Genomic DNA, 15,898 nt, shown 5'->3' with positions numbered 1-15,898 from the left:
GAAACTCAGGCACTTTACTTTCTAACATACAAGCATGTAGTTCCCTAGTCCTTCAGTCTCCCCAGAAAACAAAGAAGATGATACAGATCTAAAGTGGGAGGCCACTCAGTTGAGAACTCAGGTTTCTGTTCTTTTCTTTGGTTGCTGTTTCACCAAAGATTCACAAGACCAAGTGGGAGGAGACCTTCAGAGCAGTCATTTATACAGCAGTTATAGACACTCAAACCCTTATCAATTACAAGGGCATTATAATTAGGAAAGTTTGCCAAACTATTATTCTTAGGGGAATCTTACCGATCCTACCTAAATAAAACTGGCTTAAACTAGCTTGTGTAGGTGGGTCAATTAGTGATCAAATATGGGAATCATTTCTGTCAGCTTGTGTCAGCCACAAAGCAGAAACTAATAAGTATAACCAACATAAAACAATATAATGAAGTTAAAACATGAAACACAAATCAAAACTTATTGCTAGTCAGATGATATTAAACCAATCAAATCCATCTCCAAATCAGCTATATGAACAGTTATTCCATTCATCTATTCATCAATTCTCACAGTTTCATCTTCTATAAAATGAGGATAATAATAGCATCTATCTCCCGCGGTTGTAGTGAAGATAAGATAATATTTGAAAAGCCTTTTGTATCTCTCAGAGTGCTATATCAATGCCAGTTATCATCACCATCATCATGATTATTAAGGAGTGTGATTTAGGCTCGGCAGAGAGATGTAGAATAAGGTAAAGGACAGGGAGCTTAAAGTTTCACCCATTTAGTTCTCAGCATCAGAGACAGCCACCATCATTCCACATTAGTCCTTGGTGTTCCACATCATTCACCTATAAATCTGTATCCAGTATCTCACCATCAATCCAGATAACAGCAACATCAGAAGCCATAGCCACACTGAGCTCTACCCAAATGGGAGACTTTCATCTTCTCATTCTTTTCCAAATCCTGCTCCACCACTCAGCCCAGGTTCACAAGAATTCTCCTTTTAGAAGATTTTCTCTTCCATGGAAGTGGGAGGGACATTCTCATTGTAGCCATCTCACAGCTCCCAGGGACTCTTGTAGAGGGTGCCAGAACCCTCTGTCTTGCCTATGGATATCGTATCTCTCCTCCAGAGTAATCACAGAAGACCCAGATGTCTCAATTGAATTAATCAGTCAAAAGTGTAAAAGTATGAATAAGTCCTTAATCAATTTCAGAGGATTCTAATGATTTTGACTATTGAATGAAGTCAAATAATGCCACCTAAGCAACATCTTTTGACTGGCTAAAAAATTCAGACACAACACAGCTCTGGGCCTATGTATAAAAAGAGCAGTTAGTCTAAGGTGAACTCAAAAAAAAATCAGAGTATGTCAAGTATTGATCCAAAAATAAACTTATGGGATTGAGTGGGAGGAAGGGAGAAGAGACAAAACTAGTAGGACATAGTCCATCCAGCCAATACATACAGAAGACAAGCAAAAGGGAGAAAGCAGTTTCAGAGAGAATTACCCTTCATGATGGAGAAAAGTACCAGCTATGGACTAAGGTCCAAAGTACCAACCCTTGGAATCCAGAAGAGGGAACTTAAAGTAAACTTTATGAGGAAACTATAAAGGGAAAAAAAGGTTTCCACTAACCATAAGTTATAAGCTACCACTTTGCCACATATGTGCCTTATTACCATTGTACTTTAAATTAGTGCCCACTATTCCCAGGAACTTGAAGTGTGTTTGTGAAAGCATATGCTCCATGATTTGGAGGTTTTTTTGTATGAAGTGTTCTTAGTAAATGCATTTTCTGATGGAATTAAATGGTTATTATTGACAAGAAAAATACTGGTTTCTACTTCCAGATTTAGAAACCCCAGGGTTATGCTTGAAACACTGTGCAAAAACATAGTTAGCCCTCTGTGGATCCCAGTCTCTGAAAGTGAGTTCCCATTTGGGGAAGTGGCCTCAAAATGGAAGTGGCCTCTGTTCTAGAGTGGGGGATATCTAAGATAATTTTAGGGTTCTCTATATTTAGGGACCCATGAGGGATACTCATCCAGGACACTTATTTGTGAATATTTTAGTTTTCAGGTATCCATTAGGGAAAAAAATTATTTTTTTCCCTTTTTTTAAAACTGTAATAGTCTTCTCCTATGAGTTTCCTTACAAGTCAGACTACTTCCTTTGAAATAATTTTTGCTTGTTTGAATGCTCAAATATTGATAATTGTTGAATTTCTATGCTCATTTGTTAAAAATCACCCAACAATTTAGTCACTCATAGCTCAATAAATGACCTTTTTGCTTCCCTTTCTTGCTTTTAAGCAGACCTAAACTGCTTGCTTTATTGTGCTAGAGTCCATATAGTATCCTTTCCCTTAGTAGTTAATATTATGACTAATGAAATAACATCTAATTGGTATTGAACTTTCTTCTTAGCATTAAAATATTTAGTATTAGTGATATTAATAACCCACTTGATCTCATTAGTCAGTGATTAACAAACTACTAACAGATTATACTGTCTCCAACCTAGTGAATCTAAAACCCTGGCTGTCAGTATTCTAACTGCAGGCCCTACAGGGTTCCATCCTGGGCTCTCTCTCTTCTCCCTCTTGATGATATCATCAGCTTCCAAAGATTCAATTATCCTCTCTATGTTGATGATTTTCATCATAAGATGCTTACCCTGCTCTGACCTCTCTATTGACTCCTAAACTCACACCTCCAACTGCTTACTGGACACTCAATTTAGATTAGTTGTAATCATCTTAAACTCAATATATCCAAAACTGAACTCATCATCTTTTTCCTAAACCCCACCTTGCCAAGCCTAGAGGCCTGTATTGGGCTACCCGAGTCTTTCTTACCTGTCCCAGGTCTTCGGTTGGCCAAACCAGATAAACGTATGAGAGAAAGGACGTTCCAGAGTTGAACAGGGGTTGAGCTTTATTTCAGGGTCTAGTTTACAAGTGCAGGGGGGTCTTCCTTAGGAGGAAGAGGGGGAGATTTCCTAAGGAGGCTAAGCTTAAGGGATTGGAAGTAGAAGTACAAGCAGGGAGAGAGGGGGAGGGGAGAGAGGAAAGAAAAGAAGCGGAGCCCTACTATCCTCTTTGGCTCCACACGTGCTAAGAGAGAGCTTTCTGGCTTCCTCAATCCTACTTAATCTTCAGCCACACAGTTTGCATCTCAATACCATGCTGTTAGGTAACTAGGTGTGCTCCAATCCGGGACGACCTCGAGGGCAGGGAGACTCCACCCATCAGGTATCTCCGGGGGAGAGGCGGAAATACCCGAGCTAGCCGAGCTAGCTCAGTCTGACCTTCTCGAACCCCCGCTGTTCATGGAGGGCCTCGTAAGACTCTAAGATTTAGAAGTCCCACTTTTACCTGCCCGAGACTGTCCACACGGAATTGAGCTTCCAGTCCCAACACCACCTCTCTACTAAATTCTCTATTATTGTCAAGTCCCCCAGGCTGGACCCTCTAGGTGTCATCCTCACCTCCTCTCTATCTCTCATCCCCTCCCCCATATCCAATCTGTTGCTAAGACCTATCGATTTTACCTTTGCAACATACCTCAAATACGCCCCCTTCTCTTCTCTAATACTGCCACCACTCTGGTGTAGGCCCTCATCCCTTCATGCTTGTACTATTGCAATATCCTGCTCATTAGTCTGCCTGCCACCAATCTCCTTCCACTCCAGTCCATCCTCCATTTAATCACCAAAGTGATTTCCCCCTATGCCACTCCCCTCTTCAGTAAACTCCATTGTCCCCTTATCACCTCCAGCATCAGATATAGATTTTTTGTTTGGCATTCAGTGTACCTTACAGCCTACCCTCAACACCACCCACCCCCAGCCTTCCAATATTCTTGAACTTTTGCACTTCTTGCCCTATGTACTTTTCAGTCCAGTAACAGTGGTCTCCTTGTTGTTCCATACCTAAGACATGTCATCTCTCAACTCTGGACATTTTCTCTGATTGCTCCCCCCATGCCTGGAATGATCTTCCTCTGCCTCCCAGCTTCCTTGGCTTCCTTCAAGTCCAGTCTAAAATTCACTAAAATCTACAGGAAGCCCTTCCCAGCTTTTCTTAATTCTAGTGCCCCCTCTCTCTGTTAATTATGTCCTATTTATTCTACATATAGCTTGTTTGTCTGCTTGCTGTCTCCCCTGTTAGACTGTGAGCTCCTTGAGGGCAGGGACTGTCTTTTCCCTCTTTTTTGTATCCTCAGGGCTTCCAATAGTGCCTAACATACAGTAGGCATTTAATAAATGCTTACAAAGTTGAAGAGGGAGAGCATTCTAGGAATGGGGGACATCCAGTGAAATGATTGCAGAGCAGTTGGGGGGTGGGACAGTGTACAAGTATACTACTGGCATCCAGTTCAAGGTATCTGAAAAGCAGTTAGAGATGCAAAAATGGAAGTCAGCAAGGAGATTGGAATAGGATAATTAAATTTAAGAATCATCGGTGGAGAAGTGATAATTAAATCCATGAGAACTGATGAGATCACCAAGTGAAGTCGTATAGAGAGAAAAGAAAAGTGCCTAGGACAGAGTCCTGTGTGACACAGATGGTTATTGGGTGTGATCTGGATGAGAATCCAGCAAAGGAGATTGATAAGAAGCAGTCCCATACATGAGAACAGTACCAGGAGTGGTGTCCAAAAAACCTAGAGAGGAGGATTGGTGATCAGTAGTGCCAAAGGCTGCAGAGAAGTCAAGAAAAATAAGGATCGAGAAAAGGCCACTGGATTTGTCGATTCAGATCACTGGTAACTTAGGAGAGGGCAGTTTTGGCAGAATGACGAGGTCTGAAGTCAGATTATAGAGGGTTGAGAAGAAAGTGAGAGCAGGGGACATGGACATTTCTATTGCAGATGCCCTCCTCAAGGTGTTTAACCACAAAGGGCAAAAGAGACCTCTACCTTCTGGCTTCCTTGGATTCCTTCAAGTTCCAGCAAAATCTAATCTTTTACAAGAAGCCTTTCTCAGTTCTCCTTATTGTTAAGTGCCTTCTGTTTGTTGAATATCTTCAATATATCTTGTGCATACCTTGCTTGTACATGGTTATTTGCATCTTGTCTTCTCTATTAGACTGTGAGCTTCTTGAAAAAAGGGATTGTCTTTTGTCTTTCTTGATATTCCCAGCACCTAGCACAGTACCTGGCACCTGGCACATAATAGATGCTTAATAAATATTTGTTGACTGACGGATGTAGTAGACACTTAATAAGTGCTTATAGATGGTCAATTTTTAATGTCAGTTTACTAATGTTTTTGTCAAATTTAATGCTATTTCTTATTAAAATATAGTCCTAGAGATAGATGAAGATAGTTTATTCTAATCCACATTTATGTAAAATATCCTTGTGGGGTTTTTTTCACAAAGGGTAGTGGTCCTCAGTCATCATCATGATGTTCTATCCTAAAGAATTGCAGCATTCCTTTGACTGAACCAAGCAATTTATGAAATGAGGACATATTGATTCAATTACTTTTTAAAGAGCTGTTTCTTTTCTTATTTCTATCCAGAAAACTACCATTAAAAGAAGAAAATGAAAAAGAGGTTTTAAACCCAGAAATTATAGAAGGGAAAATTTCCATTGATATAACTCAGTCAAAAGAAGATAGCAAAGCGTAACAAGAAGACTATCTCAGCAAAAACAACGGCGAATTCAAACTGAAGTGACCCTGTAACCAAAACTATACAGCTTACCTTAATTTCTTGGGCACCTTTTTTCTATCAATACTCTATAGAGATGATCAAACTATTTTGGTCCACAATACCTTTATAGTTTTGTTTATTTTGCCTCCATGTGTGTTCCTGGCTGACAATTCTAAGATAACATTTGATCAATCCAGTGAAGTAGTGCAATTTATTACAAAGTTGAAATTTATAAGGAAATGCATTATTTAAAATATAATTCTAGCCAGAGTCTATATTCTAAGTAAGAGAAAATCATAACTTCAAGTTAAACTAATAAGAAAAAAAATTTGTTTTCTTGAATCTGGTCTTTTAAAAAATATATATATTGTCACCTTTAAAGGAAAAGTGAAGAGACTTACTAAAGGTCATTTGATTATAATGAGAAATTTGGCCTACCTGTGGCCTAGAAAGATATTCTAATTATTGATGATAATAACTGACAAGACTTGAGATTTCTATGTAACTGCAGAGCACGTCCATGATTGATCTCTAATACAGTGAAAAACTAATCAGCATGGGATGCAGATCAAAATGATTATATTTTGATGAAAAACATTGTTGCCATATTAAAATGTGTGACTTAGAAAATCCCTCGTTTTTTGTTAGACACATAGTGTTTCCATTATGAAGAGATAATGTTTAAACTGAAACCTAAAAACCAAAATGAAAACAGACTTATGGTTTGGGCTTCAAATGAGTTTAAATGGAAACATTCAATTTGTTACCTTACCTTAACACATATATGTATTTAAGTTGTTTTCATTTTATTTTGTTTTCAGTCTTTTTATCAGATCAAAGAGCCATGATTTTCAAATATGTCAAAGCCACTGCCTGTATTTTTTACAGATGTATTCTTAATCTTTGTCATGCATATTTTAAGACTGTACTTTACCAACTTTTAAAGTCTGTTCATGAATGATTTGAGGTAAAAATAAATATAAGAAATACAATTTGACTAAAATTCAAAAAAAACTTTAATGGGTAAATATTTTATTTTGTGTTTCATTCTTAGTATTTGTATCTTCACACATTAACACAGTGCCAACACAGAGTAGGCACATAGTAAATGCCTGTTGATTGGTTGCTTATGTAGTGTAAGTCAAAATACTTTTCTGGTAAGCCTATTTTTACAATGAATATTAATTTTATTCAGTCTAAATATAGTAGTTTAGAGATATAATCTCCTGATCAGCTATTATTTCTCTTGAAAGTCCTTATATATTCAATATAGATATACTAATGTCACTGTTTAAAATAGTATTATGTTAGTCCCTAATTCAGAATAAATTATAAACTATGCAAAGCTCCCAAAGGAAAAAAAAGACTGATTATTAAATTTGGCCTTTATACAAGGCAAATTAACTATGTATAGCTCTAAATAGAAATACATCCATAAAAAGATACATGTATATATATGCTATATATGTGTTTGTGTTTATACACGTACACACATGACTACAGGTATATGTAAATATCTATATCCATTGGGAGCAAGTTTTAAAATATTCCTACTCCCAAAGTATCAAAATTCTCTTCAGCATTTCAAGTGATGTTCTGTAACTCTAATTTTGAAATGGTAGAAGGCATCTTCTTCATCTTTGACTGCTTAGAGAAATTATCCTAAAAGAGCATTGGGTGAATTTTAAGACCTGTCAAGAATGGCTGCTCTGGAACTTTGTTGTCTTAAAGTAATGGATAAAGTATTATGACAGCAAGAAGCTCCAGCTTCAGTTTCAAATCAATTGCCTAAAATATCAAGTGAAGCAAAGACCACTAATTTTTTTAACCATTCCACTACCATTTTGGATATTGGTAAGAGAGAACTAATTTTTAAGGCATTAAGATGCTGATTAATCACAGTTCCAAAATGGAAATTGGAGCTAAAAAAAATCACTCCTGCATATTTACTATGAAATTTTCTCAAGAAAGAATGTTATGACCATAAAACTGCTATAGATTATGTCCATATTGCAAATCAATTAAACCATCTTTATAGACTTGACTGTGTAACCAGTTGTTTGATTAACAACTTTCTAAATTAATTTGTTATATTGACAGTCAAAATAATTGAGATAGTTTGTGTTTTTGGAGATTAACTTTTCCTGGATTAGACTCTAAATTGTCAAATTAATGACAGTGATGGAAGTAGAAAAGCTGAAATGTCTAGATAGCATGTTTTTATCTCTGTAACACCTATGAGTTTGTCTAGGCTACAGAGAGTTGGGTGACTGGTGCTTGAGCCTTTCTGCTCCCTTTCCCTTCTGGAAAGGGGTAAAGCTGAACCCTTCCTAAGGCTTTTCTGTCTTCCCTCTAACGGATAGTGGTTGGAGGGAGGTAGTTTGTGGTGTGATCATTTTTTCAGTCCTTCCTCCTTTCTTCTCTGGAGATTTAATCAGTCATACTCTTATAACAATTAGCTCATTTTTAGCTAAAATTAAACATAATGGCCTTCAAATTCAGGTGGTCCCTTTCTAAGCTATTTTATGGAATTGATATGAAATGAAAATTTATTAATGCAATCTTAATAACCCAGAGCCTATCAGAATTAGTCAAATTTCGATAGAGGTTTGGCTCTCTGCCATAATTATTTTTTTTTTGTATCTCCAGTAATCCTTAGCTACCTCCATTCTCTTTTTCTCAACATAGACTAAGTATACAGTACAAATTTTCATGACCAAACCTAAGTTTCTTTATTTATGAAGCACAATCAAAGTACAGGAAACATGTAAAAGAAGAAAAAAGAGTATAAAATAATATCTGGTATTGAACAGGCACAGGAAAGGGATGATGGGAGAAAAGGAGACCTTTTGGAACTTCACTCAGTCCTTGAAGAAGCAATTACAATTCACTGCAAAATGCCTGAAGGAGTCCTGAATAAGGGAAGCTTCTTCCCACCTCAGTGTATTAAGTCCTATGTAGAACTGAGAATGCTGTCTTAACACTCTGGATGCTGCTCAGCTCATGCAGAACTTCCTTTCAGTCTGCGTGTCTTTTTCAGAATTCCCAAATGTGATTCAAAGTAGGCCTTCCAACTCAGATTGTTATAGTCAGAAAAACTCCCAGGGCTGACAAGAAATGCTTGTCTTTCTGAAACACAGCTCTCAGAATCCAGTCAGTTCTCTAGCCCATTTTTATACTATACTTCTACTATACTCTGAGAAACAGAGACAGGGAGAGATTTGTGTGTTGTACTCATGACAATGTTGTTTTTCTCACTTCCTTGGGCTATACGTGAAAGGTATATGAATTTTTTTTTCTTTTTATTCATAGTTCAGCTTCTTGCCACTCATAAGAGATGACAATCTGAGATGAATAGTATCTGGGGTTAAACACAGGCATTTCTGGGTATAATCTATTTTTTCCTAAGTGGTTCATATCTCTTCCTTAGAATCAGTGCCATGTAAGATCAAGACAAAACCCTGATTTTTTACACTGCAATAGAAAAGTTTCCTAATAAAAGATGGCTTAGTAATTTGTAAGATAAACATAGAACTGAAATAACATTTTTTCTCAATTTTCTTTTCTTATTTTAGACAAGTTACACAGATAGCTGTACAAATATCACTTTCACTGTCTGAGAATAATGTTATGTTAGTATAAATTTTCAGAAGAGTTGACTGAATATAACTGACAGAACTGATAAAATAATCAGAATTATATACTTTTTAAAATCAGAATCTCATTTCAAATATAAGCAGTTCTTGGTAATTTAAATGCAAATGGGCAATGACAATCACATTCAACAAGAGATTAAAGGAAAGAGTAAAGTCATAGAATGATAAGGTCTTGTAAGGGTACTTAGAAGCCATCAAATTCAATCTCTTCATTTTACAGATGAACAAGCCGAGGCACAGAGAGTTTAAGTGACTTGCCCAGAACCATACAGCTAGTAAATGGGGCAGAATTTGAACCCAGTCCTTTTTTACTCCAAATCTAGCACTCTCTCCACTATTCCATGTTGCCTCTCTCGATTTTCCTTCACACTGGCATGAATAAATTTGTTATAATATTATTAAAATTATTTGCAAAGGAATTTTATGGATCCTATGATACAAACACACGTATATATTTGATACAGATCATGAGATAGATCAGAAATATTACTATTCTGTTGTTCCTAATGCTGTTGATGAGTTAATCCATTTAGTCTTTGTAACTTTAATACAAAGTAAAAAGCTGCATTAAAAATTGATATAGCAAATTCTACTTGATATTTTCTGAATTGAGTGTTATCTTTCACTCAACAATCATTAACAAATACCTATAATGTTTATAAGGCATTGTGGTAGATTCTGGGGTCAAAAGGGGGAAAAATGAGCTAGTGTCTTCCCTCAAGAAACTTAGTTGAAGAAATTAATAAAACACTCATTTTGCAAGTGTCTTTTATTCATAAATAAATTAAGTGCCATTCTTTGAATTTTAAAACTTATGTCTTGCCAGTATTTTCTGTTCTTCTAAAAGAACTAATATGTATTTGTGCTTTTGATTGATATGAAATTCTTTTATTAAAGAAAAATACTTTCAATTTTCCCATAGACCTTGTTTAAAATATTTTTAACCTTAATTGATAGATTTTTGCCCAAAGATGTGAGACCTTGATGATATGCATGAATTTATTTTCACTGGAAATTTAATTTTTAGTCTTTGATGTAAATAAACAAACTTATGAATATGAAATCTAAAACATCATTTGAAGTATATAGGGTGATTATAAAGTCCTAGTGCAACTTTAAACTTTAACAACTGATATACATACGATGGGACACATTATAAATGTTACATAAAAGCTGACATATTAATGTTTTAAAGGAATACGGTCTGTTTTTTAACCTTTACCATTACTGCCATCATTTGTGACACATTTTTCAAAGCAACTTTAAGTTGCTAAAAAGTAATTTCATGAATTGAATTTATGAAAAAAAACAATTCTGTTAACTACGGAATTAACCATAATAATACACAAAAATGTAAGAATTTACCTTTTGTGTCATTTTACAGTACAGTTTTATCCTGTATATATTTAAAGTGTTTAAAGGTGTACAAAGATTTTATAACCACCCTTCTTGAACTTTTCACTGAGAAATTAATCTCTTTTGTTGTTTTCTTAAAGTGTATCTGTGTACTGATTTCTTTCAGATTCTGTTGAAACTAAATTTTACCAGTTGTGGGGAATAACCTCAACACTCTGAATAAAAATTATTCTTTAAATTTTTTAAGTTGGTAAAAGAAAAGCATTTTATAACCTAATTTAACCCTTTCTTTCCTGTTTCAATTTAAAATATAATTTGAGACCACAAACTTTCTCTTGGTGTTATTGATGGGAATGGGAGTGAGGGATATTGGATTGAAGCATGCTCTATGGAGCATGTACGAGAATGAACCTGCAGGGTCTACCCCAGGGTGCTTGAATGGAGCTGTGGCATTATATTTCCCCATCCTAACTTCTACACTAAAAGGTCATACACTTTGAATAATTAATAGATTTGATCTTTTAGTTTCAACAGTTGGAGTCTCTGTCACTGACTTTAATAGACTAAAAGAATGGTAAATCTTACTTATACCATTTGTTTTTTGTAAAATGCATTTTGCTTTTTAATTTGGAAATATTAAAATGTTCATTTCAAATTCTTCTTACAAACTGTTCTACACATTCAAACTGTCCCCTTAAATACAATAAAAATAAAGCACTGGGTGAGGTGAAAACATTTTTCAACAGAAGTATCTTAACATTAACTTTTACCATTAAAAGGAAAAGTTTTGTATATATTGAAGTGTTTTTTTTTAATTCCTGCCTAAGGTAGTTTCTTTCATTGAAAATTATATTTAGGGAAACTTTGTGAGCATATACCATCAAACTTAAAATTTAACATTTAGTAAAGTTAAAATAGTGGCAGGAATAATTTCAATTCTAACGGTTTAATGTTATGGAAATATTTCAAGCAAAACTAAGATACCTTAGTTGTGACAATATTCCCAAGTGAAATTAGACCTTCTAATAATATGATATTTACTAGTGCATATACCATATTATTAGAAACCAATACTAGAAACATTAATGTAGTAAGCTATTTTCCCTTGAAAATAAAATTCAATGATTTCATATAAAGTGAAAAAAATTTTAATGTTTGGTTTTTATTTTGTATAAATATTGGTGCATGTTGTACTATAGTATTCTATTTTTAAAAAATTATCTTAAGATAATTCTTTGTTTAACATATCATTTGGCCAACAAGTTGAATAAAGTATTCAGAAACTTCTGTTTTGCAAATGTTTAGAGAAATTGCAATATTTCTGCTATATAATGTACATTTTAAAAAATTTAAACATGATCACTTAAGTTAAGAAATGATCAATGTTTATATTTTAAAAATCTTTCAAACTCTGATATGAGTTCATATGATTAAAAACTAAATATATGCAAACAGATTTGAACTGAGGTGTATGTGAATATTATTTTCAAAGAAAATTAAAAGAAAGAAATGTTGAACTAAATTCAGGGGAGAAAAAAGCTTAGATTTTGAGCCCAGCCTGAAGAACAGGAGAGTTAACAATATAAGATAGACCCAGTGATTTTATTTTGTGTAACCTCTCGGTTCAAGCTTGCTGTGTTTGTGTAAGACTCTTCACCTTTGTGGATAGAATAATTATTATTCAGTGTTAGTACCTGCATGAAGGGCAAAATTGGCTCAAGAGCTTGGGAGAAGAAACTTTCTCCTTGGTCTTTAAGTAGGCAAGCTTGAAATCAAAAACATTGAAATCAGAAACATATTGGGGAGAAAAGGGATACCTTCCATATATGTCTACCTTCTAAAATCTAGGGGGTTTTATTTTCCCTAAGATATGGGACCATAAGTATCCTCTCTTGAAGCAGAATACAAAAAGAAAATCTCTTCTCCCAAATTTTTAAGCCAATTCTATCCCCTCATTACTCAGCACAATGTTGAGTACTAGCTCTCTCTACCCAATTAGAACAGTCTTATGAAAATGCACCAGGAGTGAACTCCAGATTACAATCATAAAGAGGTTAAGGTAGGAAGTATCACATAACATAAAAGACACTGTTTAAAACATCATAAATCTGATCCTTGAAAGAATATTGTTGTTCATGGTTCAGTTTTCCTTTAGACCTATGAACATGTAAACTATTAGAAATAAAGATACTTGAAACACTTGGTATGTGTTTTCCATTGTGTGTACAGTACATGTTAAATACATGTCATCTTTCAATAGAATTTACTTAACATATATACTTGGAGTGTATACTATTCAAATTCTGTGTTGAGAAGTAAGATATCACAAAGTTAATTTTTTGTTTTAAAATACTATGTCCCTTTGAAATGCTGTAAATGTATATTTAAACTAAACTGTAAAAATTATACTGAGAATGTTGAGGTTTTGTATTTATGAAAGACATTGAAAGTATGGCTTACAGTATATCAAAATTATTTGTCACCCTTCACCATTTGTAAATTAATAGTAAAGATTCTCTTTAATAAAGTGTTGCATTTATATTAATTTTGGAAAATGATCTCTCTGCAACGAGTGCACTAATGACTTGATAACTTTATTTCAATTATTTGGAAAAATCCAAAATGTCTTTAATTATATCAATAATCATAGAATTTCAAAGGTGGAAATGACCCAGATGTCATCTAATATATCTCCAAACCAAAACATTAACCCTTTTCTAAGGCATGTTTTGAAAAATAATTTCTCTGACATTTTGTGAATCAGTTTAAGTATCAATGTCAGATCCTTAGAAGTAATATAGGTTATGTGTAGAAGAAAATGAGGAGAAAATACAGAGAATAACTCTTGAGTGATAAACCAAAAATATCTGCCAAACACATGCTGGAGTTTATCTCCTCAGTGACTACATATGTCATGTCATTAAAGAATTTGTGAGTTTAAATAACAAAAACAATTATTCAGAACATACTTACCTGGGTTTATCCCATATAAAATGTGACTGGTTTTTTAAGAAGAAAAAAATATAAGACCTTTTCTTCATAAAGGAATAATTTCCTAAGATTCTTTAAGAAGTCATAAAGTATCTCCATGTAAAATGAATATTTAAAGGGCTACTTCCCTAACTCCTACTCCTTTTGGTAGGCTGGGTATCTACAGGGCAGCTGACTATTTCTTCCCTCAGGGTAGTTGTAGCTTCAACATGATAGTCATAGCGCCTGCAGTGGCCATGAATATGCCAGTGCAATTCTGAATCATGAAATGCCACAGACTTTCTACATGGAAGATAGAACCAAAACATTTATTCAGATACCAGAAAGCCAAATCCCAATACCAAAAAGCCAAATCCATCATAGCAACAAAAAAACCTATACACAATAACAATGCAGAGGACAACACCATCCCCAAGCCCTCCCTATATGAGGCTTCCCACAAACCAGTTCCCTTCCACAAATCACAAATAGGCTCTCTCACTCACAGCCAGCTGCTTGTTTTCTCTCTCTCCCTCAGTTCTGACTGCTCTGACCAATTTTCTCTCAGTTCTGCTCTAGCTCTGCCTCTTCCTGTTCCACCCTTCCTGCTCCACCCCCTCCTTTCCCATGTGACTTAGACTCATATGACTCAGGCTTCCATGTGACCTCGGCAGGTCACATGGGCTTATTAATGGATGAGAAAGATCTTCCCGTTACGAAGCAAAATTACATTAACAATAAGCAAAAATGCACTATCAATACAGTAGTATTCTCATCTCATATGAAAATCTGTTTGAGCAGGTAGGATTGGATTTGTATATTGTATAGTTGCTTTTCTGAAATGAACACAATGGAAGAGGGTCCCATGTGTGGGGGAAAGAATGACTCATTGCAACTTCAATGATGGACCCTCCTTTCAGGGGGTCCTTATAAGATTCCCCCTTAGGGATAGCTCTCTGAAGGCTTCTAGAGTTGGTGTCCCAAGTAGAGTTGTGAGGTTGCCTGTCCATAGTTTGTCTAGTGTGTTCTCTGTGTGCCTCTCAATTTCAGATGCTGTCATGAGCCACTGCTGCTCCAGGGAAACTGCTGCTAACATAAAAGGGAAGTTCAAATCTTTCAACCTAACAATGTTCACAAAGTAGTCCCCTGGGGTGAAAAAAGAACTAAGTATCTCCTCTCCTCTCCTCCAATTTCACTTTTCACTATCTGGTCCTCACTATAATCCATCCTCCACTCAACTATCAAACTGATCTTTCTAAAGCACAGGTCTGACCATCCCTGCCCCATTCAATAACCCTAATCTAGTGGTTCCGTATTGCTACCAGTATCAAATATAAAATCTTCCATTTGGCTTCTTAACTTGGCCCCTTCCTACCTTTCCAGTCTTCTTACACCTTACTTCCTCCACAATTGAGTGATACTGGATGTTACTTGAACAAGGCATTCCATCTCTAAACTTAGTGCATATTCACTAGCTGTCTCCCATGCCTGGAATTCTGTCTCTCCTCTCCACCTCCTGGGATCCCTCAAACAGTCAGTCCATCAATAAATATTTATTAAAAGTCTACTATGTGCCAGACACTATGCTAATCACTGAGGATTCAAAGAAAGTAGGGGAAGAATCCTTTCTCTCAAATACCTCATAGTCTAATGGGGGAGATAAAATACAAACAGGTATGCATAGACAAGACATGTGTGTGTGTGTATATATATATATATACACACACAGGATAAATTGGGGTGTATATATATATACATATATATATATGTATATATATATATATGTATATATATATATATATACACACACACACACACACACACACAGGATAAATTGGGGTTAGTCTTAGAAGGAAAGCACTAAGGAAGACTGGGAAAGGTCTCTGTAAGAAGGTGAAAACTTAACTGAGACCTGAAGGAAACCAGGGAAGCCATCAGGTGGAGATGAGAAGTGAAATAGTTCTAAGCATGGGGGACAATCAGTGAAAAGGCACACAGTAAGGAGATAGAATGTCTTGTGGTAGGAAAAACAAAGAAGCCAGAGACACTTGGATCAGAGGGGACAATTGCAAGAAGTGGTAGTACATGGTAGGAATTAAGAATTACTACGTATTCTGAAAAAGTCTGCAACTCTACAAGGAAAGATCCAGGTTATGAAGGACTTTAAAAGCCAGAAATGATCCTGGAGGTAACTGGAAACCACTAGAGTTTATATAATACGGTTTGGAGAAAAGGAGCAATATACGCAGAACT

At 35.4% G+C, this 15,898-nt stretch overlaps 1 protein-coding gene across 1 annotated transcript in view; it reads left to right on the top strand.

Moving 5' to 3' along the window:
• NCAM2 (neural cell adhesion molecule 2) overlaps positions 1 to 6,677 on the top strand; it is a 287,205-nt gene extending 280,528 nt beyond the window's left edge. Inside the window, exon 18 of the mRNA XM_072614941.1 lies at positions 5,531 to 6,677. Coding sequence (XP_072471042.1) covers positions 5,531 to 5,639 — 109 coding nt within the window. The 3' untranslated portion in view covers positions 5,640 to 6,677. The remainder of the gene's footprint in view (positions 1 to 5,530) is intronic.
• The last annotated feature ends 9,221 nt before the right edge of the window (positions 6,678 to 15,898 follow it).

The sequence above is a fragment of the Notamacropus eugenii genome, chromosome 5 (assembly GCF_028372415.1).
Source record: "Notamacropus eugenii isolate mMacEug1 chromosome 5, mMacEug1.pri_v2, whole genome shotgun sequence".
Taxonomy (NCBI): domain Eukaryota; kingdom Metazoa; phylum Chordata; class Mammalia; order Diprotodontia; family Macropodidae; genus Notamacropus; species Notamacropus eugenii.
This window is presented reverse-complemented; position numbering and strand designations above follow the sequence as displayed.